The sequence below is a fragment of the Fusarium odoratissimum genome (assembly GCF_000260195.1).
Source record: "Fusarium odoratissimum NRRL 54006 unplaced genomic scaffold supercont1.26, whole genome shotgun sequence".
In the NCBI taxonomy this organism is placed as follows: Eukaryota; Fungi; Ascomycota; class Sordariomycetes; order Hypocreales; family Nectriaceae; genus Fusarium; species Fusarium odoratissimum.
In genome coordinates this window covers 119,055-143,437 of record NW_022158710.1, presented here as the reverse complement: position 1 = coordinate 143,437, position 24,383 = coordinate 119,055, and the positions used below count along the sequence as shown (strand labels likewise).

Sequence of the window (24,383 nt, the reverse complement as noted above, 5' to 3'; positions counted from 1 at the left end):
CCGCTGCGAAAACGAGAAGCACAACCCCTGGGAGGGTTGACAGTGAGCCCTCCCAAATGCGTGGGGGAACCTCGTGTGCGCAGTGCGCACACGGGTATACAGTAGTGTCGCTCTGCCATTTCCGGATGAATCCTTCCAAGACGACGTGCAGCCTTTGATTTGAGTATGCTTACTTTTAATATGTTTTAGGTCTATTGACAAAGATTCCAATGGCGGGCCGAAAGGGTGATAGTGAACCTCCGCATGAGTCGTCCGAGCCAATGGATGGTGAGATATTACAATAAGGCTGTCATTGCGAGGTCATCACTGGGCTTACAAAGATCCCTTCTTCCGTGTGTGATGCATCAATAATGGCAAAAGGAGACAAATTGCATACCAGTTGGGGATAAAGTTGTCGGGTGATGAGCTTGGCAAATGTCGATGAGACAATTAGGAAGAGGCCGAGACAAGGGAACCAGTAATTGACTGGGTAATAAAGGGATCTGCAATTATTTGAGAGTTCGTTGGCTTGTAGTGTAGTATTTGAAGATCATGTTCTGGTTAAGGCTGATGTTCTGGAGGGTATGATTCGGGTTGCCGAACGAAGACTGAGAGGCGGAGTATATAGATGCCAAAAGTTTTGCGCCTAGTATACTTAGGGCGTGTGGTCTAGGGGTATGATGTTCGCTTCGCATTTTCGTGCATCTGCGAAAGGTCGAGGGTTCAATTCCCTCCTCGTCCAAGCTTTGCCTTTTTGCCAGTCTCGTGCTTTACAATCATCGTTTTATACACAACTCAATTTTATACCAAACCTAATAAACATCTTTCCTTTGTCCTGCTATGTAAAGTATATAATATAAGATATATCTTAGGACTTAATTAATATTAGCTAGTTTATATAAATACTATTATTAGTATTTAAACTTAAGCCTCTTTCTTTAAGAACTAGTAGTCCTGTATTAGGGTGTCTTTGTTGGTATACTACACTGTTACAATGCCCAAAATGCTAAGCCTGTTATTACTTCTAGAATATCAGAACCTCTGGCTTTTGTGCTCACTGCTTAGCTATTGCAGGCGGTAGTTGGCAATTCCAACTACTCGAGTTAGTCAAAATGTCATAGTAGAGTTCATAACATAGACTTACATAAGTAGCATTAATATCTTTAATACTTGCAAGTCCAAGATTGGCGCCAGGACTCGTAATCTCATTGGTGAGCAGGGACATGGCCTGTGAAATACCAGCTGTGCTATACAGGTTAGCGTACATGAAAGACCGCCCCAAGCCAACAGCTCGGACACCAAGCGCGAGAAGCTTGAGGAAATCCGTGCCATATCGGACGCCACCATCCGCATAAACCTCAATTTCTTCGAAGACGCTAGGGTCCCGTTGGTGAAACTCCCAGGCAACCTCCAGCGCGGACGGCGAACCATCGAGAGAGCGACCGCCGTGGTTAGACAGGAAAATTGCTGGTGCTCCAACCTCGATGGCCTTACGGGCGTCTTCGACGGTATGGATACCCTTAGGGATGATTGGTAGGGATGTAGCGGGCTGTAGCTCAGTGTAATAGTCCCAGGTCATGAGGGTATAGCGGGGATCTCTAGAGATACTGGTGTCCTTCCGTCTCCTGAGAGGGCGATATGCTGTTCGGTCGCCTGCCGAATCGACAGTAAGTACAATGGCCTTCATGCCGGCAGCTTCGATAGACTTGAACATGTCGCGAGGTAACTCATCGTCCAAATTCGAGAGGGACACCTGTCCCATGGTTAGTATGTACGCCCGGAACAGTCTCAGCTTATGCTCACCTGTTCCCAGAGGACTTGATTCTTGCTCCTGAATGATGAGATTTTCTTCATCGGAAGGGTCGTTGTTTGCGAGGACTATGTTCGTGTCAGTCGTACTCGTGATTGATATCCTCTGGAATAACTTACAATGTAGAGAGCTCCATGAGCGGCCGCAGCGTTCACTAATCCCCTCTCTGCGGTTTCATTCGTTATACCAGCTGAGGCAAATGGATTGATGAAGAATGGCACGTCAAAGCCATGCCCAAGAATCGATGTTCTGCTAGCGTGATAAGCTCAGAGTCTAGATAGGAGCCACATAATTCTTACGTACTTCAAGCTCGCGTCGATGCCAATGATGTTGACCATCACCCGGGGACGAAAGCGAAATCTGCTGGACTGCCTAGCAACTATTCCCCATTTTAACACATCACTTCGTCCCACGCCAAACCGACTGGCCCGATTCTTAGTCACGACGAAATTTAAAAATATGAAACGATTAGGACATAAAAAGTCTCGAAACGGTCGCCAACGGTGCAAACTAAGAAGAATTAAGGCACATATGCATATGCAAACATAATAGGACACATTCCAGGCACATTATCACCCATCTTTTCTAGATCCTTTCCGTTTCTTTCTTCTCACACCTTCCGTATCTTTCCACAGTCACTAATGCAGTCCTACGTTTAGCGCAATGAAACCGTCCCGTGTAGTGCCTGTACGAGGCACCAAGTGCCCTGTCGCTTGCAAAACACCCAGCCTCAAGAAGCTTACCAGCAACCCGTTTCCATCATGAGTCGTCATCTCGAGGGAGAATCTCAGGTATTCGTAACCCATCAGGTTATTATCTGTATCATCAGGCCCGTTAATCACTATCATTAGTTGCGAAACAGCATGTCATCTTCATCTTCCCAATCTTCTTTAGACTTGGAAACTCCACGTACAGACTCGACCGACCGAATTCCTCGCTCTCTCAAGTTCCTCAACAGCACCAAACGTGGGAGCACAAAGGACCGAATCTCTGATCATGAAATCATGCATCACTATACTTCTGCTGCATACCGGACGTTTGGGTCGTGGGAAGGAGTTCGCCAGACGCTTCAGTGCCATTGTCCCGAGAGAGGGTTTTACACAACCACTCTTGCTCCATCAGATCCTGGCATTCTCGGGTTTTTACCTTGCATACCTACATCCCGAGCGTCGCCATTCTTACCTTGTGTAAGCTTCTCTACATCAATATCAGGCTGTTGCGGGAATCAACTGGGCATTGGCAGCAGGAGTCACCTCGGGAAACTGTCATGCACTTTACGCGAGTTCTGTCTTCCTACTGATATGTGCATTCGCTACCTATCCCTGTTGTGAAATATATCACCCTGCTTACGAGCCGCTAGATGGTCCCATCGGTATGTTTCGGCTGGCACATGGCATTTCACTTATCTCAAGATCATCAGATCAAAACTTGCTTAAGGGCCCCCTGCAGGGGCTGTTTGCGGGAGAGTCGGCACCGACAGCCCCGTCAGAACACATTCGGTTTCTAGTCGACCAACTACTTGATCTCAGAAGGCAGCTATCAGAACCTTCCGCAGACAGCGCTGGAGCGGGCACTGACCTTGTGCTTGAGGCCACCGACTTATTAGCTGACTGCTTGCTCTCTGTCCATCAAAACTGCTCATTTTCCGCGCCAGCTGAAGTAAGGGCTGCCCTACCTTGGCCCTTACGGATGCCTGATGGCTTCCTTGCCCTGATTCAACAGCGTGAGCCGCTGGCTATGGTCCTGTTGGCCCATTACTGTGTCCTGTTTCGATATGCAGAGACGACGTGCTGGTTCATCAAGGGTTGGGCAACAACTCTTATGACGATCATATGGGGGAATATTAGTGGTAGTCCTTGTGAGAATATGATTCACTGGCCTTACTACCTGATCAACAATTTTTCCGTGGCCTCCTAGCATCAGCGTTGCACAGAAGTAAATCATGACCAAATTATTTGTTGCCATTCTATTGACGTGTTCCAAGGCGATTTGGTATTAGGACAATGGGACTTACCAGACAAATTCAAACATTTCTAAATTTCGATCCGTCGCTTTTGCGAGCGAATGCCAATTATCTGACAAACAGGTTCACAGAAAAAGTTGTTTTCGCATGAAGAGTAATACTCGCTGCGTGGTTGTACTGGAACTTGCGACCCTGAATCTATGTCGTAAATGCAACACTCTATAAAGCTATGTATCACTTTACCATATCAAGAGCAGATACCGTCTAGTACATTCAACACTACAATGACTCGGATCCGGAACAGACATACGTAAGCAAGGAAGATATTGTTGGACGATTACAAACCACGGGCTGCCGCACGAGTACCGAGGATCCCTTTCTGTGACCAGCTCCAGAGCCGCGCCTCCAAGCTCTCTTCCTGAATGTGCTTCGGGCATTTTCCGCATCATTCGCAGGAAAAGTCTAAGTCTGGTCGGAAGTGCCTCTGGCAGTATTTGTTCCCATGATATTACTTCAAATGATTGTATATTCTTAAGAGAAGGGCTGTCCAATCCTTTGTACAAATTTGTCCACGCCATCCCGAGACCGGCACGAAGGTGTTATAGCATCTGTATCCAGTTCCTTTTACTGTTGACCAAGTTTCAGCCCCAGCTTCCAAAAAAAAAAAAAAAAAAAAAAAAAAAAAAACATAGCTAAAGCTCCTGTGACAAGTCTTGGAGAACTGGAACTCATCGCACTCTGTTCTCGTTATGTTGTCTTGTCTGTACTATCACAACACCGGTCAAAAACCTCTCTGACGTGGTCCCATACTCTTGTCGACACTCCCTCGTCATTGAGCCTTTGCAGCACCTGAGAATTATCAAGGAATTCATTGTTTCGACCAAGCAGATACAGTCTTCCACCGTTGAATGTATCACTTGCTGCAGCCCAGAGATGCTGCTCTCCAGATTCCTGTGCCGTCGAGACCCAGGGCCGAAATGCCCAGGACACGAAAGTCACTGCTGACCTCACAAGGGCAGCCAGTTCGCGATCTCCGTTTGTCTTTACCATCCCTGGTGATGTATGAATGAATGCTACACCGGAATTCGGAGGGGCAGCAGATAGGCGTTGGAAGTAGAGGGTGGTCATGGTGACTGCATGGTTGGTGGCCGCTTTAACAGTATAATTCCGTTCCACCGCAAGATCTTCTACGTCAACTGGCTTTTCATTACCTCCACCAAGGACTGTTATGACTCGAGCGCATGCTGGTATTGCGCCATCACCTCGTTGGTCACTTGGTCCTGGGGAAGCATGCCGAAGAAGAGGAAGCAGATTTTCTGCGAATCGCAGTCGGGAGTAACAATCGAGAGCTAGCTTTCGGTCGAGACCTTCTTTCGTTTCTAAGAAAGGCTTAGCAAGATCTGAAAAAGAGGCAGAGCTTCTAACCTTCCCTCCCTCTAAAGTGAAATATGCCGGCGCTGAGGAACAGGAGATTGACACTTTTCTCTTGTGCTTTGATCTGCTCACAGAGTTTGTCTACATTACGTAGCTGCGAAACGTCGCACTGTAGAAATCGGACATCGCTCGTGGGGTTCAGAGTGCGAAACTCGTCTTTTATGCGATCCGCCTGCTCTTGACTCCTTCCTAGCAGGTAAACTCGTGGACTGATAGAGTATCGAACAAACTCTCGCGCTGTGGCCTCTCCAATTCCGCTGGTACCACCAACTACAGAGATGAGAGACGTCACTTGTAAGTATTGCAATGTCAAGGCACAATGCAGGGCCAAATGGAAGCATTTCCTTGCCAGTTCAACTCACCAAAAACTCCCACGCGGCCGTGCCCAGAACTGGGCAGCTCTGCCAGCTGCCTGCGAATATATTGAGTGGAACGCATGGTGGCTTTCGTCTAGTTGTAGTAAACGAAGTAGTTGTCGCATGAAAAGAAAACTTGAGTGTGATGGCACAGACTTCCCAGCATTGACATTATATTTGGGCACGAGAGAAAATACCAACCACCTGTTGCTTACGCCCCTGCATTGAGCTACAGTATGTCTTCGGTGGCGCCATGCTAGATGGGCTGATGGCGCACATACGTCCAGTTCGAGCGGGTCACTACGCTAATTAATCATGTGCACTCTGCTTACACCCTTGTCCATCCCTTCCACATCCCCCCACGGGCTTTGGGGAACCGATGGTCGGCGGACCTGCAAGTGCTTAGGTTGCCTTTCATGCGTAGGAGGCCTGTTGGCGACTAAGAGGAAAAGAGGAGAAAGGGAAAGAAGAAATATGTCAGGAAAGGCCCGCTACGTGGATATCATTGACTCATGCCAGCTATTCGCGCAAGGCTATATAAGGACAAACAAGATGTGGCTTTCCCTGGTCGCTAATATCGACTATCACAACAGCATCTATCATTAAACTTGTACCATACCAGTTAATTTTCTACCTTGCTTTCTTACAGCACTTGTAAATGCTGAATCAAAGAAAGTCTAAAAGCAGTCGTCCAACATGTCTCTCGTCGACTTCTTCAATGCACGTCCAGAACCAGCAACTCCCTTGGGACGATATCGAGTCCTGTCATCAAGCGCTGGAGCTCGGATACTGGCATTACGCCGTTACTGCTTCGACCTGTCGCACCCTTCTCATGGCAGGTCGTGGGAAAGACGATTGTCAAGGGCTGAGAGTTTCAGAATTGAAAAACCAGAGTGGTATATACCATCTACTTAGATTAAATACAGCCGCCATTGCGTGATCACTTATCCACTACCTAACTTCCGTGACTACTGTAAGTGACTGCTCCTAGCCCTGTATCCAGTCCTGTAGATCAATGCGCATAGTGCTGTACACTGGCCCAAATACCGCCCTACAGATATGAACAACGCAGATTCAGAACCTCAGTTCATCTGCCTATACTCAGCAACACCAAACTTTAACAACATAATCAAGTACCGCAGTTCCAGCTCATGAGATGAGCAAGGATCGTGGGACGAAATCTACAAGTGCGGGCTGGAACTCACTGAAGGGCCGCTTTGGTTCACATACATCTTGTGTTGCGAACAGTAGGTTTTCCTTACCTGCCTTCTTTTAATACAGCTTCTGGTGAAACTCCCCCATTGTCAGTAGGGAAATATGCTCCTAGTAAGTAATAATAATAATTCTTAATTATCTACTACCAGAGGCATGGGTATCTGAGTCAAGATTAAGAGTCGAAAAATCTCTTTGAATTTGAGTATCGTATCCGGGATGCCTAGGCCAATGATTCCTATAGCCCTAGTGAGAATGGGATGTATGAATTGGGAACAGGGCAAAAAGGTTTGAAAGAAAGAAAAGAGCTAGTCAAGGACAAAAGGGGGAGTCCTTGGGGGAGTTTGGGCACTGAACTTGAACCTACCCTGGGTGCTGTCCCATGCAAGCCTCTAAATTGTTTCTAGCCTAGCTCGATCCTGACTCTACCCTTGCTACATGGGTGTAAGCAGGTTGCTTGAGACTTTGCCTCAATGAGTATAGTGCTTCCGTGGTTTACATAGCTCTTGGAGAACCCATACTACTAATGCCGGAGCTAACGGAGCTTTCAGCCGTACTAGTTGCTTACGCCCCTGCAGCATTCCAACGCCCGTTCGGCTGCTCCAACGTCCGACTTGGTCAAATCGGTATGATTTATAACAAAATGATGTTGCCGCCCAAGAATTCGCACCACTTCTTCCGTCACCACTGTTACTTCTTCTTCCTCCATCCTGCGGCTCCCAGTACTCTAGGACAGGCTCTCAAGCTCCATACAACAGAATCCATCATGCCCGAGTTTTGCTCCGAGGACATCCCTGACCTTTCTGGACAGGTCATCATTGTCACAGGAGGCAATGCTGGTCTAGGATACGAAACAATCCGCCAGCTCAGCAGACACAACCCAGCACGCATTTATCTCGGCGCTCGCTCTCGACAGAAAGCAGAGAAGGCTATCTCGGATCTCCAGCAAGAGAATCCCAAAGCCTGCCCCATCGACTTTCTCGAGATTGACCTCGCCTCGTTTGCGAGCGTCAAGGCCGCAGCAGTGGAGTTCCTCAGCAGGGAACACCGTCTTGATATATTGGTTGATAATGCTGGTATTATGATGGTTCCTGAAGGCGTCACTAAAGATGGGTATGAGATTCAGTTCGGCACAAACGTGCTGGGTACCGCTCTCTTCACTCAACTCCTGCTGCCGGTATTGCAGTGCACGGCCAAGGTCAATCCGCAGGCACGTGCTGTCATACTCAGCTCAGCCGCTCACGCACTAGCTCCTAAAAACGCATACGACAACTTTGACCAATTTCGATCAACGATTTCTCACTGGCGAACGACTGCGCGATACACTACATCTAAACTGGCTGATTTGCATTATGCCAAGGCACTGTCCGAAAGAGTAAAGGATATCAAGATAATTCCTGTTCATCCTGGGATGGTAGCGACCAATTTACATCACGGGTCTACCGGCCTTTTTCTTAAGCCGTTCCTGAATATTGTAGGAAGTCTGTTTGCAACACCGTTGGAAAAAGGTGCTTTGTCGCAGATATGGGCTTCTGTAAGCCCCGAGGCCAAGACCGGCGAGTACTATGGCCCGGTTGGTAAAGCAGAGTCTGGGTCAAAGCTGGCTCAACATCACGATCTTCAAGAAAGGGTATTTCGCTATATTCAGGCTCAGCTCGACGGACATGTGGACACGTTCCCATGAAAAGACTTCTTTGGTCTCTGATATGGGTTCAGGGCGGCCGACAGATAGATTGCGGGCTTGAGGCAAGGTATTTGCGGTACTACAAACCGCTATGGTGCTTGAAATTTGATCATCAATCAATATGAGAATGTTATGGATCTCCAACATATTTACAAAACGCCAGAGCATTAATTTAACCTTGAAAACTCGTTAATGCCAATGTAGCCCTATTCTTCTAGTTTCTCGTCGATGAGGTGATCCTTTCTTCCTTGTGGCAAATGTGGGAATCAACTTATCATCTTGACATGTGGCTACAGGCCTTGACGCCAACGAATGGGGAAGCAAATCATTGTAAGTATTGAGATTTCAAGCTGTACAAGGCTATCTTAAGACTCTGCCACAGTTAAAATGCGTACAAAAAGAGTTCAACAGCACTAGAGCGGTTTTTGGGAAAACACCGAGAACGCAATCACCATAATTGCTGTTTAATGATAAAGAAATTAGAGAACCTATCCTGTCCAGGTACCACCTTGAGCTCGAAGCTTGCGCGATCTGCGTTCATGCGACATGCTTGCCTGACGGTATTTACATGGCATGCCACCTAGTCATCCTTGCCGCCAACCAAAGCCAGACTATCGACCCATAGCTTCCGTTGGCTCTCCTCGTCTTCGATCCAGGAGGCGTAGCCGTATGGGTGCTCGATTGGGTTGACACCTTCAGCCCGTCCAGATTGCCGACAGTCCTCAAGGTAAAGGCCGCCTTTACCTTCCAGCTCCTGGGACAAAGCCGCGAGTACGGGCACTGCGGCACCTTGAGCTGCTTCCTTAGTAATCTGTTTTGCTCCTGGAAAACTCGAAAAGGCTTTGGCTGTTTCCGGATCCAAGTACTGTCCAATGTTGGTGTTTGCCATTCCGGGATGGGTGGAGTAAGCGTTCAGGTGTTGAGATCCGTAGCGGCGCTCAATCTCATTACTGAAATAGATATTGGCTGTCTTGGAAGCGCCATAGCCTTTGAATGGGGTATAGTCCTTCGTGATGTTATAGTCGTCTGTATCAAGGGGGGCCAGCCGGTGTCCCGACGACGTGAGATTGACGACACGAGATGCGTATTCTGGTGTCGCGCTGGAAAGCAATGCTGACTTGAGCTTGTAAAAAAGTTGGAAGTGGCCGAGATGATTGATACCAAACTGAGACTCAAAACCATCCTTAGTCTTTTCATAGGGACACATCATGATACCTAATCGTTTCAATCAGTCAAGTTGTGAATTGCATCGTGAGCGAGGATAAGTTAGCTTACCAGCATTGTTAATGAGCACATTGACTTTTCCACCAGACTTTTCCAGAATTTCGGCAGCTCCATCTCGAACACTTGCAAGAGAGTCTAGTTCGATCTGAACAAAAACCACTCTACCGGGTCGTCCATCTTCAACAAGCTCGGTCGCAACTAACTCACCTTTGTTAGAGTCGCGGCCGGTAATGTAGAGGTCGGCACCAGTGGCATGTATTGCCCGCGCGACTTGGTAGCCGATGCCAGAGGTGCCGCCTGTAACAACGAACACTCGTCCTTCTAGCTTTCCGTCGAGCTTCAGATCACGGACAACTCGGAGTGCGGTAGGGCGCGCATCGCTGGGCCCGTTTGGGCGCAAATGCTCCTCGGCGTATGCAGTGAATGCCATAACGATCGACTGGTGAACAAGGTGGTCCCAAATGAATAGTGCAACAGACTAGTTGAGTCTTTAAAAAAGAAAATCGAGGATTGGTGAAACAGCGGTTTCGGGCTTGACTTTTGTAAGGTTCGACTCGCAATCATCGGATGCCGATAAAATTCGGACCCTATCTTCGCAAGGTGACGGAGTTACTAGCTTCAACATTCCGCAAATGCGGATTTGCCCACCATATCGGTTGGATGTCGGTTGGGTTGAGGGATATCATTCCAAGCGCTCTGCCTCTAGGTTGTGGAGGTGAGTGGAATCGATGGTGGGCCCGTACAAGCAAGCATCTTCTTATGATAAAGATGGGGGCGGGATGATGGTAGACTCCGGTGAGGTGGAACTGATATGCGTCCTGCTTATCCCCTTCCCACCACAGTGGTGTCCGTAGTCAAGGCGCCAATGACGACTTAGTCTTTTCTCTGGATGTAATTACCTGCAACGCACAACATAGACATCAACAACTGTGAACGTGGCAAATTACCCCGCACTCAATATTACAGTAGAACTTCAGTAAATCGAACAATACCGTTGTGGCGACCCTCCTATGCGAGACAAGAGTGATGGAATTCAGTTAATAGCTATCTGAGCACTATTGGGTGAATCACTCTATGTACACCGCATTATGGATATATGATGGTCGTATGAAAAGCTGGCCGTGAAGAAGTAATATAATATGGCGAGTTTATATAACAATAATCTGAAATATATATACCAGATCACTAAGTTACTGCATGAAAATGATTAGCCTCGTCAGCTTTTGTTGGGGCTCGGTTATTGCAATCCATGGTCCCTTTAGTAATTCTAATAATAAAAGCATAAACGGCATAAAACGTCTAACCTATTAATTCCTAAGAGTTAAAGAGGAGCTGACTCCTCTTAGTTGGAGCTGGAAGGATAATCACGTCCCCATATTTACTATTCGATGTAGCCAATATTGTTAATTATTCAAAGAAGGCGATTAAAATAGAGACTGTAATAAAGGAGAAAGCCATCTAGTTTGAGTCAAATTCAATTTTCAATTCCCCGCGTACTTCCCTCCAATAATTTGTTGCCTGTATCAGCTCAGGACATCCTTCGAGTAAAAACCCCCACTCCTCAAAGAACTGAGGACTGAATTCCCATCCCGCTGCATCCCACGAGTCCCCCCAGATCAGCAGGGATGGGATGGAGTCCTCATTGAAACTTAGTAAATCACAACAAAGCCTATCACAGAGCTCATCCTCCTCAAGTTGGCCTAGCTGGATGCCACGGAGGATGTTGTTTCTTAGATTAGGGAAAGGGAAAATATCGAGCCAAGAGTGATGAACGATAGCTTTCTGGAGCTCTGTTGGGCATAGGCTTGGAGGCAGAGGTGCTTTAGAAGAATGAACAACAGGGCCGTGGTAATTGAATAGTGAGTGGTGCTCATCTGTCTCAAGATACTCATGAGGGATACGTAGCACCATAGCGTTGCGAGCGAGAGCATCGAAGGCATTCAGTCGTGACAAGCTTGGTAGATCCCGTGGTTGGGGTAAGTTGAGGCTCCAGTTTGTAGTGGCTCTCTGCAAGAATTCCAAGGCATCACGCCGTAAGTTCGGCCACTTAAGTAGCAGAAACATAGGGCGCTCCGCAAGTTTGTTGACATGCACAGAGTGCCGTTCGACGCAACCGGCCTGTGTACTGAAAGACCTTGCTGACTTTGGATTGATGGCTTGGGTACATCCCACAGACTCCTGTACTGCGGCCAGATTTCTGTGGTGTCTTCTTCTCCCTACAAGGACTGATTTAGCCTCAGCAACTCGGTCTGGATACGCGAGACCCACTGTAGGCCCGTTGGTTGAGCCGATTCTGCAGTTTTCTCCGCTCTGCAGAGCTTGTTAGGCCGAACCAAACATCTTCCAAGTCCCAGACTTCATTAACTTTAGAGGACGACATGGACGGGGTCAGGGAGAGAGTGTGTTTGACAGGTAACAACACGAGATTTGGGAAAAGAAAATTGGGAGAAGGGCTAAGAGTTGCAGCAGAGCAGAGCACACTTATGCTAGTTGCTGACACCCCTGCAAGCCACATGGTGACTTTGCCGAGTTAGGCTAAGTCCAGTCAGTGGTCGCAGTCGTAATCACACCAAGCCTACACCTCGCTTGACACTAAACACACTAAGTTCGTCATAGAAATGCTACCTTGTGCTCTGGATATCTCGACTAGAGTTGTAAATGCTGAGAAATTGGACGAGACCGAGGGCCGATTAAACGTTGGGCGATTTTAGCCGAGGTCATCTTCATAGTGGATTATGTTCTGCGTGCTTGCTTGGGTGCTGAAAAGTCAAGTTAAGGTGTCATGAAAAAAAGAAAAAAAGAGAACGGCATGCTTGATATAGTATAGCAACAGAAGGACTTACTGTCTCATAACAGTATTTATAATAATCATAATTATGATCGTTATTATCATTATCATCATCATTGATTACTATGATATACATCTGGAAGAAGAAACAATCTTACTAAAAAGTCAATCTGTAAGTAGCATTAGCCGTCTAAGGAGTGTTTTCTCTCAGGGTGCATGCGTGAAAGATAGGTAAGCATAGTGAGAATAGTCATTTCAACAGCAACATCGACGTAAACCCAGAAGTGCGGCGATAGCATCTCGTTTCCCTCCCCCTCTTTCTTTGTCAACTGAAAAAAAAAAGCCCATAGAGAAGAAAGTCTGTCCAGAATTAGAGCTTGACGACCATAGCTGCTCTCTAACTTATTAAGACAAAGGTAGTAGGAAGAAAGACCATGCCCAGCATGGCGATAGACTTCAAGAGACTACCATCGAGACGTGTCATTTGCGCAACCTCGAGATTTACTCGAGATATCTCCTGGTTGATCCTTGCGTCCTTGCGGCCGATACTATTCAGTTCCTGTAACTGTTTAGTTCCAAGTCTTCACTTACATACTGATACGTACCAGCTGTGTTACCAAAGTTAGGCCATCCATAATGTGAGTGCATTGTCTTATGTACTCATCGTACTCATCAACGAGGTCCTGGAGCCTTGTCTTCAGTCTTACCCCTACGTCCTGGAGAATATGTAATCTGGTCTGGCTGTTGGGGACTCTAGCTGCAACGGGAAGGTCCAAATCAGTATCATGAAGCTGATCAACATGATCGATCATCTTGCGAAGCTGGGTCCGCAAGTTCTGCAGCCCAATCCTCAGGAAACTGATATTCTGCCACAAAGCACAGTAGGCTCTTGCTCTTCATGCGGTTGATGTGAATTTGTCTTGAGTTGTGAAAGAGGCTTGGCAGCCTCTGAGTGAACGAAACTCGATACCAGTCGAAAGTACGATGCTAAACACCCTCCCTTCATCAACGGCACAACCTTCGAGTTTATTGCTTTCAGAGCTCATGGAACTTTCATTCCTGTTCATTGATCGGAGGTCCTGGTGGGCGAGATCGTGAATTCGCTGGACAAACTGCATCAGACACCCCCTCACCGTACCAATGTGCCTCTCCCTCTCGAAGCCAGCAAATACTACCGGGAGAACCATTGGGTAGAAGACGCCTCCGTCGAAGTTTTCTAGTTGACCGTAGATGAGCTCAGAATCGGTAATCAGATCTCCGTAGAACTTACGCTTGGACAGATCACATCCGTACCAAACCGCATTAGTTGTGAGACTTCCAGGAAAGAAGGTCACAGAGAGGGCCATATCTCCCTCCCAGCAAGCAGAAGTTCGGCAATTGTAGACTAAAAAGAAATAAGAATGACTGTTATGAGATGTTGCATATTGACTGACCGATAGAAGGGATAGCCTTGCTCGTAGGGTTCCATGTGAATGGAAAATGAATAAAGGCACAGCTCATATTGCGATTGATAGCTCGTACAATAGATCCATGGACTTTGAGCTTGTCCATGACGTTCTGAAATCCCGTCTGACAAAAGAGAGCTCGTCAAGGGAGTCAGTTTTCGAGGCCAGAAGCAAGTTTATGCTTGAAGCTTTCGTATCCGGACTCCACGGGGAAATGCTCTAAAAGGCTTTCAGTATAATTCAATCAAGGGAGATCACTTACATCTCACCATTGACGGAAGTCATCGTCACACGCAAGAAACTGTCGCTTGGTTTTCAGATTCGGGCCGTTAATGGGACCGAGAGAACAGGTATCGCCTGATTGAGGTGCCTCAGACGGTCTCGAAATTTTGAATACGTCGTTGGGCTGTGGCGAAAAGTCGAGCAGATCCCAGTCGTGTTCCTGTAACTCTGACCTTATCGTGATCCATGACATGTTGGCAAAGAAGTTTCGCCAGATTCGTTTGGAAGGTTGTTGATTGTTTGGCGATGTTTGTGAGTTGAGTTGAGTGCTTTACAAGTTTGGTTGGGCTTGCGGCTTTCAATGCTACACTAAAAGCTAAGCGCTGGCTATTCATCCGACAGAGAGAGGTAACACAGTGAGTCATCAGAATCTTTGGCGTGATACAGACCCTTTGGGAGTCACATTCACGAATTCCCTTGTTCCTGGCTGTTACTGAATCCCCTTCACGATGTCCCTTTCACAGCTCTTTTCCCTCCGTGTCACGGCAGCATTGGTCTATGAGGATGTGAACATCAAGTCCTGGGAGTGAGTGACACAGATGATTAACAGACTTAACGTTGCTGCCTGACTTTGCAGTGTGCTACCTACAGAAATGATATGCTCTGGCAGCTCAGGTTTCACAGCTAGTTCTCTTCCCTCAGTTGATGCAGAGTCGTGATACTTCAAGTGTTGCCTCGTCTATTGGCACTGTAAGACTAGGATTCGAAGTATAAATATCACAGTCAGGATCCTTTTCAAGTAAACCAAAGCAGATATGTGACGTGGTCAAGCAAGATCTTGTACAAGCAAATTATCCCTGTATTGGTAACTAATTCACGAAATAAAGATCCCCGCAAATATAATTCAACAGTTCTTGACTCTCGAGTACAGAAACAAGAAGCTTAGACAGAAGCTAGATGGGTACTTTGGAAGTAGAAACTATGAGGTAGTCGAGGTTAGAATCAAAATCCATGCAGTCTACTAAGTATTGACTTTTCATACTGACCATTACTAGCGGTCTGGCAACCAGTGGCAGGTCATGGTACCTCGCAAACTAGAGTCAGTTAGTAGTTTCTTAACACTATAATTCTACCACCAAAAGCTGATCTGAAAGCGGGCAGCACAAGGCAGTGATTCGCTACCGGCAACGGAAGCCATCACAGCGCACCCAAGTCAACCCATCACGGAGCCTCGACAAGCCTTACTCACAATCATAAGAAGCTGCTCTAAATCAATGTCAGGATTCATTCAGTTCTCAGAGCATAAAGTGGCTTTAAATTAGCATAAGAATCTTCCACAAGACAAACGAATAAACAAATCTCAAACATCCTTTCTATCCTTCACAAGACAGCCAAGAATCTTCACAAGTTGTTTTCTACAGGTGATGATAATTCTGGGAGACTTGGGCAATACCCGGTTTCTAGCTGATGGGCTAAAGGACCGTCTCGAATATGCATTGCTTCCCAACAGAATCAGTTAGCAGGAAAAGGTGGAGAAGATTGAACTAATTATAAGAGGATACCGAAATATTTCGATATATTGCGAGCTAGATGTGTTATTTGTAGTTAAGACCTGTGGCTAAGACCTTATATCACCACACAGAAATAAGAACTATTTTAATACGTTTTTAGACAGTCGGATATCTGAAGATTGGGGAATTGATTTGTAGAATACAAAGGAGACATAAAAGAATCAGCTAGTATATATCATCAGAAGTATTAAGATACATGTCTACTTTGAGTTCGCCCGTGATATTACCAGTGATAAAATTAAGGCTGAGGGGTTAAAAGAAGCTTTAAGCCCACATAAAGGTAGAGAATAGATATCATTAACACAAATGACAATCAACAATAATATCATCGACTTAGGCATCATAGATCCCCTTATTTCCATCCGCATACATCTGTCGGTAGGACTCTCGACCTTTCATCTGGTTCCACCAAGTAAGCAGATTTTTGTAACCTGCTAGAAGGGTAGGCCAAACTCCATCTTGCAGGTAGTGCATATACGGGACATAAAAAAAGTCAACCAGTGTAACAGTCTATGTATGTCAGCTGCACTGCTACAAGAGTCGAATTACAACCATACTAACCTCGCCAGCCATGAAAGGCTGTGTGCTGAGCTTTTGGTCAAGGAGTCTGAGAACTCGTTCAAGTTTCACTTTGAGATCCTTGACGACCTGTTCCTTCGGCTCTTGGTTCATAAATTGCCTGGAAAGAGCTGTTAACTTCTTATCGTCGCCTCGGCAGGGCTACCCACGGTTTAAAGTAGGCTTCGAAGGCCAGTGGATTAGCAACAGCATCGAAAGAGGTCAATTCGATGGATGCAGCTTCTTCGAACTTCGCCTTTGCAACTCCACCGTCAGGGATGAGTTTATTGCCCGGTCCGCCATATCGATCTGCGAGATATCGCGCAATAGCCCGTGACTCAGTCAGAACAAGAACTGGATCATGCGAGTGGTCCTGGAGACATGGAACAGCTCCAAAAGGATTGATTTCAAGAAATTCTGGCTTCTAAGACAGTTGCAAAAGGTATCAGCGTCGCTTGGTCTCATAAGCAATATCGATATCACATACCTGCTGCTCACGCTTGATGATGTCCAACTGATGAATGTTGGTGATTTTGAGACTCAACTCGAGAATCACCAGTTGTAGTCTCTGGGGACAAGGGAACCGGCTATCTGTAAACAGCGTCAATTGAGACATTTTCGCAGCAATGAGCAAGGCAGTAATGAGATGAGATCTATGAGGTTCTTCGATGGGATAAGTACCTAGAATTCGAAGACCTGTTTAGTCTTTAAGTAAATGATTTCACAATAGCCCACTTCAGGATGTCGTGGTATGAAAAATGGGCCTGTCCGAAGCATCATAGACGCGTACACTCCTACTCCTCATAGTTGAGGGGTTCTTCCCGCAATTTCAGGCGCCATGTGTACGTACGCAATTAGAAGTCGTCAAAAGTACCGCACTAGGTGTCTCAGCACACGTAAACTGACAAAAGCCTAGAACAATTATTATTCCAGTGTTTAGGCGTTAGATGCAAGACTGTAGTCGACCTCGGCTATGATCCTATTATCATCTCAGAACAAGACTATACCGGCGAATGACTCAATCGCTCCCCTGTATAGGCAGCGGGGTATACGACATTCAATGACATGACCGAATTCGCTAGCTGTGTTCCCAGAATGATTTGAGCTTTGAAGAAATTGCAGCCGGTGTGTCAAATCGAAAATAAAACGACAACTGCGCGGTGGGCTGGTGAGTTTCGCAGTACTACATGGAGCCTCAAAACAACCAACTTCGCAGAATATGGTACAATACAAGATGGAGCCAGGAGTCGTTGTGGAATTTTCTGGCATCTGTTGAAGAGGAAATGATGCACCCTAAGAGGGTCCAGAGAGCTGACTGTAGAGGGGCCCTTGAATTCTTTAATGAGCATATGGATAAAGCAGACATCCGGACCAAAGAGCCACCATCATCAAGCGACGGTGGGTTTGGGGCCTGATAAGTGTAGCCAAAGTTTCTTTTTACTATGGTCCTTGGAATTTTGCTATCCTATGTAGTAACTAAGTGCAAAAGATATAGAATGCTCTGTAAAGGTTTCCTTAACTTTTCTAGCACTTGACCATACGATAAGGCCTTGAGGATTAGTTCAGATCAAGCAAGGTAATGGATATTTAATGTTTCATGGACAACGTTACACTGAAGGTGATTCACGCACTGACAAACGACTGTGGACAAAAGAGATACGGTCTTAATAACTGAAAATTGTACTTGTGTATTACTAATAAAGCATTGAATCTTCAAGCTGAGAGAAGAAAGTGAATGCCTATCGAAATCATTAGTCCTGCCCACATCAACTTCATATCTAATACATACCGAAGAGTCAAGATCCAACCAGTCAGTCGGCTGCCACTGACTCAATGGATTCATAATAGACTGTAACCCCGAACTCGTTTCGTCCTGATCATCAAACATGGAACCCAACTCATCTATACTCGTCCCCGACTCATGTTCACTTGAGATGAGTGACTCCTGCTGACATTGAATTGTCTGTGATGGCCTTGTAGCATGCTGTGGTCCTTGTCTTGCTTCTTGTCGTAGTTCCTCAATGATGATGCTGTATCTTCGACTGGCTGACTCAGCAGCAATAGTTCTCGCCAGATGATTCTGGCATTTCTCTGCGAGGTCGAAGAGCATCGCGTTGCCAGGATCAGCGGTGGTGTTGCTTCTTTGTTGAATATCCCATACGTAAACAACTGCTAATGCACAGAAGGTTACGTATGGCATCCACCATAAGGCATGGAATAAGACTGATTTCTCAGAAAACATGCCATCGACGATTTCTAGTGCGAGTTTCGCTGCGCTGATACACTGAGTCACGCAAGCTTGTAACGCGGGACTGCAATCTTCTGAGTGATCAAGAAGGAACGGCCGAGTCGTATGCATTACAGCGTGGCAGTACGCAAGCTTTAGAGCAGTGGCTTGTCGAGAGAATATCGGTATTAGGCTTGAGGGGCGAACGGTGCCAAGATGGGGAGGGAGAGCTTGACGCCATTCGTGGAGCTGTTGGATGAAGCCTTGGGCTGCTGCAAGGCGTTCTTCGGGTGGCATCTTTTTGAGTGAGTAGACCTGCCGTGATACATTTTCGATGATTATTGCAATCCTGATACGTTGTAAGTGATGGTAAAGGCGGCTTATGAGGTCTCTCTTACCTAGCGTGAAAGAGCAGTGAGTCAACATGGCAGTCCATGGCGGGCTCCAATGGTGACGGTCCTTGTGGTGTCATATCTTCATCATTAACTCTATCCGGAAACTCCTGGTCGACATCATTGTCATGATAAAATCGAGGTCTGCCAAAAACAACGGCTAGGTATTTATCGATGGTATACAGAACCCAAAAGGTCCTCTTCCGACACTCAGATATGATGTAATCCGTGGGCTGTCGACCTCCATTTCGATATTGAGTCGACTTCCGATGCAGACCAAGCGCCGTAACAATAGGCACGGTATTACCGAAGACATACCAAGCTTGGTTCATCCGTGATGTCTGAAGGAGATAAAGCACCTGTAAAACTCGCGCCTGAGCCGATTCGAGTCGAGGTAGGCCGGTCTCTTGGGCAGTGAGCTCGGATGCTTGGAGAAAGTACTGTTCGCTCTGCTGTGACATAATAGACATGCCACCCGGAAGTGAGGCCTGTTCCGAGATTCTGTGTTGTCGAAAACTCGCAATAGAAAGAATATTGACCACTATCGCAGCTTTCGCATGACCAATACCTGTGTCCAGAGGCTGTCCGTTATGAACATTGTTAATGACAGCTTCAAACCATGCCTGGCAGTATTGTCTGTTCAGAATGCGATATGTGACGACACAGTTCTCGAAATAGTAGTTGAACAGCTCAAAAGCTTCTGGCTGACTGACAAACATCAAGCTCGAGTCACCCCTTGTAGTGAAGGGTTTATCACCAGCAGACATAAGAGGCTGTAAATTCTCCGCGCCCGTCAAGACCCCAGATCTCGACTCCGTTTGCTGCGTCTGCTGTGCCAATCTCTTCCACGCACGATGTACAAAAGTCAGATTCGACGTGGGATCAAAGAATTGGCCCTCAATCTCTGCAGTTTCAAGGCCAGAGTCTCCTTGTGACGTGGATCTTGAACTCGTTTGTTCAGGATTAGTATCAGGAGGTGCTGAACTCATAGATCCTCGCTGTGGTCCGACGGTTGGCGGCGTCGGTGGCCTTCCTCTGCGATAAAGCGAGTCATATTGACAGTCTAGACGTCTTTTCACACAGCCTTCGCAGGGGAGAGTTCCAGAGCATTTGAGTTTCTTGAGTTTACAGTGATCACAAGCTCGGCTAACCTAGGTTCTGTAAGAACAAGTACATAAATCCGTTTTCTGAAAAGTAACTCACCTTGGAGGCTTTCCGACGGTTCTCGGACTCGCGGGTTGTATCTGGCGATAAAGGCAGAACACGTTTTGACCGATTCACTGGATTTGTGGCCGTTGATGCTTCGGACAATGGTGTTGTTGTTACTGGGGTAGTCATTTTGGTGGGTTTCCGAGGTTGAAGGGGGAGAATCCGAGATTGGAGGGGGAGAGTGCGGGGAGCTCGGATATTATAGAGCATGGGTGAGCTAGTTGCCCCGGATTTTCTATGACCCCAGGCTCTGGCTAACCTGGGGCTACCACGGGAAGTGCGATTGATTTTGTGGCATGTTCATCTGGTGATCCGTGTTTTTGGTTTGGATCTGGTGAATAGAATTGAAGCTTGAAATTGGGAGTCAATGTATTTTAGGGGATTCATGGTTGTTCCGCTGGTCTTTGAGCTGCTGGAAATCCGATGTCAAGGCCAATCCAAAGGCCAACAGTTCTATCACCAATTCTCTTACGTCTTGTGAAAATAATATAACGAGTTTTTAGGCTTGCTCTCATATTCGCAGAAGAGAATTATGTGATTATCTTTCTAATGGAATTATTGACTGGTCAGTCTCTTTAGCAGTTTTAGGTAGAAATCACAGATAAAAAGCTGTTTAACGGATGATATGAGATTCTTTTGTTCTAAATCTACAGTACAAGCTCTATGCTACCCCAAGTCCAAGTCCTGATTTAAGCAACCTTCTTCAGAGTCGCCGATGAAATAGCAGCGTGAATCTCCTCCTCTGCTCCATCAGGAAGAGGCAACAGCGGCGATCGCACAGTAGCATGTGACAAAATACCCCTAGCAACAAGCGCATGCTTGAGTGCAACAGTACCCTCCATATGCGAACCCCTGTGGTAAACAGCCTTGGTAACAGGAAGAAGCAGATCGTGAATCTCCCTTGCCTTAGCGTAGTCCTTAGCCTTGCCAGCCTTGATCAGCTCGAGAAGAGGCTCAGGGGCAATACCACCGTATCCGACAAGCATGCCATCCACGTCAAAGGCGGTGTGGAGAAGGTATTCATCGTGGCAGGTGAGGACGGGAACGTTGGGACGTTCGCGGCGGAAGACGGGGATTTCGGTATCCCAGCGTCGCATGTTGCGAACACCATTCTTCATAGCAATGACACCAGGTTGGGCCGCAATGTCGAGAAGAGTCTGGAGGTTGTATGTAGCCTTTGTGTTATCAGGATACTGGAACAAGATCAAAGGCAGTTTCGAAACCTCGTAGACGACCTTGTATCGATCCTGCGGCGCACCAGGCTGGTAGCCAAAGCGCAACCATCCATGGGAGGGATACAGGAGACCAGCTTGGGCACCAGCTTCTTTAGCACGCTTGGCCTCTAGGGCGGCGACTTCAGTGCCCTCGCCGGTGATGCCAGCGATGATGGGGATCTTGTTGTCGACGGACTTGACGAACGCCTTGATGGTGTCGACTTGTTCTTGCTGGGTGAGGAAAGTTCCTTCTCCGGCGTGGCCTAGAACGACGAGACCCTTGACGCCGTCGATGCTGCCGAGCCAAGAACCCAGACGCTGGATGGCGTCGTAGTCGACTTTGCCATCCTTGGTGAAGGGGGTGACGGGGGCGGGGACGAGGCCTTTGAGATCGAAAGACATTGTGATTGGTTGGGAGACTTTGAAGTGTCTAAGCGTATTTGAGAGGTGGTGATGATGCTTGAGATGTTCAAGATTGCTCTTGTTGTTGTTGTTGTTGTTGTGATTGTTGATTGATGTGATGATTTATTTCCCTTCCATTGAGTTTATCGTCTTCTTATATGTCTAAAAGAAGTCCCCATCTCGCGCCTCGGCTTCATCTTCAGAAGGCGAATTGTCGAACTTCACGACAATCCTCCCGACAGAATCCGAGTATCCGAGGTGTCTTCATTCACAAACATCACCATTTTCAGAAGCGTATTTTAGATTTCCGAGCATGCCCGGATTCTTTCTCCGGCCTTACAAACTCAATTTCCACCCATGACCCCATATTCTACTAGCTCACCCCGGAAATCACTCTAATTCGTCGATCCATCGCTAGTTTTCTACATCGTCTCATCCCCCGCATCCCCGGACTTTGCAACTCCACAATCCAACCCCAGACTCTGGGACCTAATTCCGCATGACTATGATTTCTTCACATTTCCCTGTTCTCTTTCGCAATGACACTCAGCTGAATCATCCTGTTTGGGATATAAAGGTGCCTCTTGGACCTTGACCTTTTTTTTTCTCATCAGACATCTTCTCATCAAACAAATCGTTTTCAAGAAGATATCAGCTCGCAATGGCAACTCAGACTCAAGATATCGAACGCGAGTTTTCGCGTGATGAAAAGTCTGGGATCATGCATAATGAGCACGCCCAAGGTGGCTTATCTCAAGAAGATGCTGATTTCTTAAATAACTTCCCTGAGGAGAGGAAGAAGGCTGTTATCCGAAAAGTCGATGTAAGTTTTTCACCCAATCAGTACTTCTCTTTACTTACGCAGATCAGTGGCGATTGATTCCTATGCTTGTTCTCTTATACCTCATTGCGTATTTGGACAAGACCAACATTGGTAGGTTTCATCTAACGTTTTCTATAAGGCCAATCGCTGACTTGATATAGGAAATGCAAAGATTGAAGGCATGACTGGTGACTTGCACCTCAAGGGTATCGAGTACAACATCGTCACCGCCATCTTCTTCATCCCCTTCGTCCTCTGCGAAGTTCCTTCCAACATGATCCTTCACAAGTTCAAGAGACCATCTTGGTACATGGGCGGCATCGTCTTTTGTTGGGGTGTCATCATGACTCTTACTGCCCTTGTGCAAAACTACGCTGGTCTCTTGGTCATTCGATTCTTACTCGGTATCTTTGAGTAAGTCCCCTTGATATCGCCAAGGTCTCATAATCAGGTACTGACTTAGATAGGGCCGGTTTCCTCCCCGGTGCAATCCTCATCATCTCAAACTGGTACCTCCCCAACGAAACGCAAACCCGAATCGCAATCCTCTACACATCAGCTGCAACAGGCGGTGCATTCTCAGGCCTTCTAGCCTTCGCCATCGCTAAGATGGACGGCATGGCAGGTATGGAAGGCTGGCGCTGGATCTTCCTCATCGAAGGTCTCTTCACCGTCGTCGTCGCCATAATGTGCGTCTTTCTCCTCTGTGATTCACCCGCCCTATCCACACGCTGGCTCGACGCCGATGAGATCCGATATCTTGAACTCCGACAACTTAGCCGTCGGGCTACAGTTCCCATGGACTACAAGGAGAATGATCATTTCAACATCCGCCTTTTCAAGGATATTCTTATGGATTACAAGATTTGGCTTTTGTTCTTCGCGAACTGGTCGAATGCTGTTCCTAACTATGCTATGAAGTTCACTATGCCTACTATCCTGAGGGGTATGGGGTACACTTCTTCTGATGCGCAGTTGATGACTATCCCTCCTTATGCTATTGGAGCTATTTCGGCTTATGTGTTTGCTATCTTTGCTGATAAGTACTCATGGCGCGCTCCTTTCATCTTGGGACCTCAATGCTGTCTTGTAGTTGCTTTTATCATCTTGTTTGTCAAGTCCAGCAACATCGAGGACAACATTGCTGTTTGTTACTTCGCCGTCTGTCTCGCATGCTTTGGGTAAGTCCTCATCCACCATCCTATACTCGGTTACTAACAATGTGCAGCATGTATCCTATTCTTCCTGGTGTCAACGCCTGGAACGTCGCCAACACGCCCGATCCCGCCAAACGATCCGTCAACATTGGTCTTCTCGTTTGCGTCGGCAACATCGGTGGCCTCATCGGCTCTTACATCTACCTCGAGCGTGAAGCACCCCGATACCCAACTGGTTACGGAACTTCTCTGGCTTTCGGTTTGGCTGGTGTTGTTGCAGTTTTGTTGCTGGAGACTCTTCTTAAGAGAGGTAATGCCAAGAAGGCTAAGATGACTGAGGAAGAGGTCAGACAGAGATATACAGATGAGGATCTTATTCGCATGGGAGAGAAGAGTCCATTGTTCAAGTATGCTCTTTAGATATCTTCATGGCATTACATAATAGGTCTAGCGGATATCACATTGGCTCTCTTAATAAACGGTTATCACATCCCCGCATAATCCTTGCTCGATTGACTTTTCAGCATCTCAGCCTCATTTACCCGCCCAACGTCGCCTAGTCTCACCACTTACCCCAACCCCAATCCGTCTGGCAATCTCACACACCATCTCATAATATGATTGGTGCCCACAGCCTAAACAACCCATGTCCAGGCAGCATCTTTCTCGCCTCTTTGATTCGAGCCAAGCATTGGCACGACACAAACCAACCC

The 24,383-nt window shown here is 46.9% G+C and overlaps 11 protein-coding genes and 1 non-coding gene across 12 annotated transcripts; 3 read left to right on the top strand and 9 right to left on the bottom strand.

The window, feature by feature from the left end:
- Positions 1 to 637: 637 nt before the first annotated feature.
- FOIG_12328 lies at positions 638 to 721 on the top strand. Its single transcript has one exon. It is a non-coding gene; the product is annotated as a tRNA-Ala (tRNA).
- A 319-nt stretch (positions 722 to 1,040) lies between these two features.
- On the bottom strand, positions 1,041 to 2,127 carry FOIG_12327 (uncharacterized protein; the record flags this gene model as incomplete). The annotated part of the gene is made up of 5 exons (XM_031213225.1): positions 1,041 to 1,073; positions 1,124 to 1,732; positions 1,783 to 1,857; positions 1,909 to 2,038; positions 2,093 to 2,127. The coding sequence occupies 5 exons, from the start codon at positions 2,125 to 2,127 to the stop codon at positions 1,041 to 1,043; spliced, it is 882 nt and encodes a 293-aa protein (XP_031056970.1).
- Positions 2,128 to 4,499: 2,372 nt separating this feature from the next.
- On the bottom strand, positions 4,500 to 5,624 carry FOIG_12326 (uncharacterized protein; the record flags this gene model as incomplete). Its single annotated transcript, XM_031213224.1, has 3 exons — positions 4,500 to 5,131; positions 5,178 to 5,456; positions 5,549 to 5,624. 3 exons carry the CDS (start codon positions 5,622 to 5,624, stop codon positions 4,500 to 4,502), a joined length of 987 nt encoding a protein of 328 aa, XP_031056969.1.
- A 1,802-nt stretch (positions 5,625 to 7,426) lies between these two features.
- On the top strand, positions 7,427 to 8,582 carry FOIG_12325 (uncharacterized protein). The gene has a single exon (XM_031213223.1). It carries the CDS (start codon positions 7,521 to 7,523, stop codon positions 8,436 to 8,438), a length of 918 nt encoding a protein of 305 aa, XP_031056968.1. The 5' UTR covers positions 7,427 to 7,520; the 3' UTR covers positions 8,439 to 8,582.
- Positions 8,583 to 9,018: 436 nt separating this feature from the next.
- On the bottom strand, positions 9,019 to 10,092 carry FOIG_12324 (uncharacterized protein; the record flags this gene model as incomplete). Its single annotated transcript, XM_031213222.1, has 2 exons — positions 9,019 to 9,653; positions 9,714 to 10,092. 2 exons carry the CDS (start codon positions 10,090 to 10,092, stop codon positions 9,019 to 9,021), a joined length of 1,014 nt encoding a protein of 337 aa, XP_031056967.1.
- Positions 10,093 to 11,084: 992 nt separating this feature from the next.
- On the bottom strand, positions 11,085 to 12,162 carry FOIG_12323 (uncharacterized protein). Its single transcript, XM_031213221.1, has 2 exons — positions 11,931 to 12,162; positions 11,085 to 11,878 (listed from the first exon to the last, which is right to left on the bottom strand). The coding sequence occupies exons 1-2, from the start codon at positions 12,040 to 12,042 to the stop codon at positions 11,121 to 11,123; spliced, it is 870 nt and encodes a 289-aa protein (XP_031056966.1). The 5' UTR covers positions 12,043 to 12,162; the 3' UTR covers positions 11,085 to 11,120.
- A 685-nt stretch (positions 12,163 to 12,847) lies between these two features.
- Positions 12,848 to 13,262, bottom strand: FOIG_12322 (uncharacterized protein; the record flags this gene model as incomplete). The annotated part of the gene is made up of 2 exons (XM_031213220.1): positions 12,848 to 13,009; positions 13,056 to 13,262. 2 exons carry the CDS (start codon positions 13,260 to 13,262, stop codon positions 12,848 to 12,850), a joined length of 369 nt encoding a protein of 122 aa, XP_031056965.1.
- Positions 13,263 to 13,346: 84 nt separating this feature from the next.
- Positions 13,347 to 14,001, bottom strand: FOIG_12321 (uncharacterized protein; the record flags this gene model as incomplete). Its single annotated transcript, XM_031213219.1, has 2 exons — positions 13,347 to 13,834; positions 13,884 to 14,001. The coding sequence occupies 2 exons, from the start codon at positions 13,999 to 14,001 to the stop codon at positions 13,347 to 13,349; spliced, it is 606 nt and encodes a 201-aa protein (XP_031056964.1).
- A 2,020-nt stretch (positions 14,002 to 16,021) lies between these two features.
- Positions 16,022 to 16,862, bottom strand: FOIG_12320 (uncharacterized protein; the record flags this gene model as incomplete). Its single annotated transcript, XM_031213218.1, has 4 exons — positions 16,022 to 16,198; positions 16,250 to 16,367; positions 16,417 to 16,670; positions 16,734 to 16,862. 4 exons carry the CDS (start codon positions 16,860 to 16,862, stop codon positions 16,022 to 16,024), a joined length of 678 nt encoding a protein of 225 aa, XP_031056963.1.
- A 1,078-nt stretch (positions 16,863 to 17,940) lies between these two features.
- On the bottom strand, positions 17,941 to 20,203 carry FOIG_12319 (uncharacterized protein; the record flags this gene model as incomplete). The annotated part of the gene is made up of 4 exons (XM_031213217.1): positions 17,941 to 17,985; positions 18,036 to 18,822; positions 18,872 to 20,016; positions 20,069 to 20,203. The coding sequence occupies 4 exons, from the start codon at positions 20,201 to 20,203 to the stop codon at positions 17,941 to 17,943; spliced, it is 2,112 nt and encodes a 703-aa protein (XP_031056962.1).
- A 560-nt stretch (positions 20,204 to 20,763) lies between these two features.
- Positions 20,764 to 21,690, bottom strand: FOIG_12318 (dihydrodipicolinate synthase; the record flags this gene model as incomplete). Its single annotated transcript, XM_031213216.1, has 1 exon — positions 20,764 to 21,690. One exon carries the CDS (start codon positions 21,688 to 21,690, stop codon positions 20,764 to 20,766), a length of 927 nt encoding a protein of 308 aa, XP_031056961.1.
- Positions 21,691 to 22,164: 474 nt separating this feature from the next.
- Positions 22,165 to 24,150, top strand: FOIG_12317 (uncharacterized protein). The gene is made up of 5 exons (XM_031213215.1): positions 22,165 to 22,513; positions 22,561 to 22,624; positions 22,675 to 22,927; positions 22,981 to 23,694; positions 23,742 to 24,150. The coding sequence occupies exons 1-5, from the start codon at positions 22,352 to 22,354 to the stop codon at positions 24,088 to 24,090; spliced, it is 1,542 nt and encodes a 513-aa protein (XP_031056960.1). The 5' UTR covers positions 22,165 to 22,351; the 3' UTR covers positions 24,091 to 24,150.
- Positions 24,151 to 24,383: the final 233 nt, after the last annotated feature.

Bases quoted from the DNA above. Each gene is read 5' to 3' on its own strand.
- FOIG_12323 (XM_031213221.1), bottom strand. From the start codon at position 12,042: ATGTCGTCCTCTAAAGTTAATGAAGTCTGGGACTTGGAAGATGTTTGG. The intron at 11,879-11,930 runs GTGGGTCTCGCG...CAGTCCTTGTAG, and splicing joins GCTCAACCAACGGGCCTACA to GGAGAAGAAGACACCACAGA.
- FOIG_12317 (XM_031213215.1), top strand. From the start codon at position 22,352: ATGGCAACTCAGACTCAAGATATCGAACGCGAGTTTTCGCGTGATGAA. The intron at 22,625-22,674 runs GTAGGTTTCATC...GACTTGATATAG, and splicing joins TTTGGACAAGACCAACATTG to GAAATGCAAAGATTGAAGGC. The intron at 23,695-23,741 runs GTAAGTCCTCAT...AACAATGTGCAG, and splicing joins GTCTGTCTCGCATGCTTTGG to CATGTATCCTATTCTTCCTG.
- FOIG_12325 (XM_031213223.1), top strand. From the start codon at position 7,521: ATGCCCGAGTTTTGCTCCGAGGACATCCCTGACCTTTCTGGACAGGTC.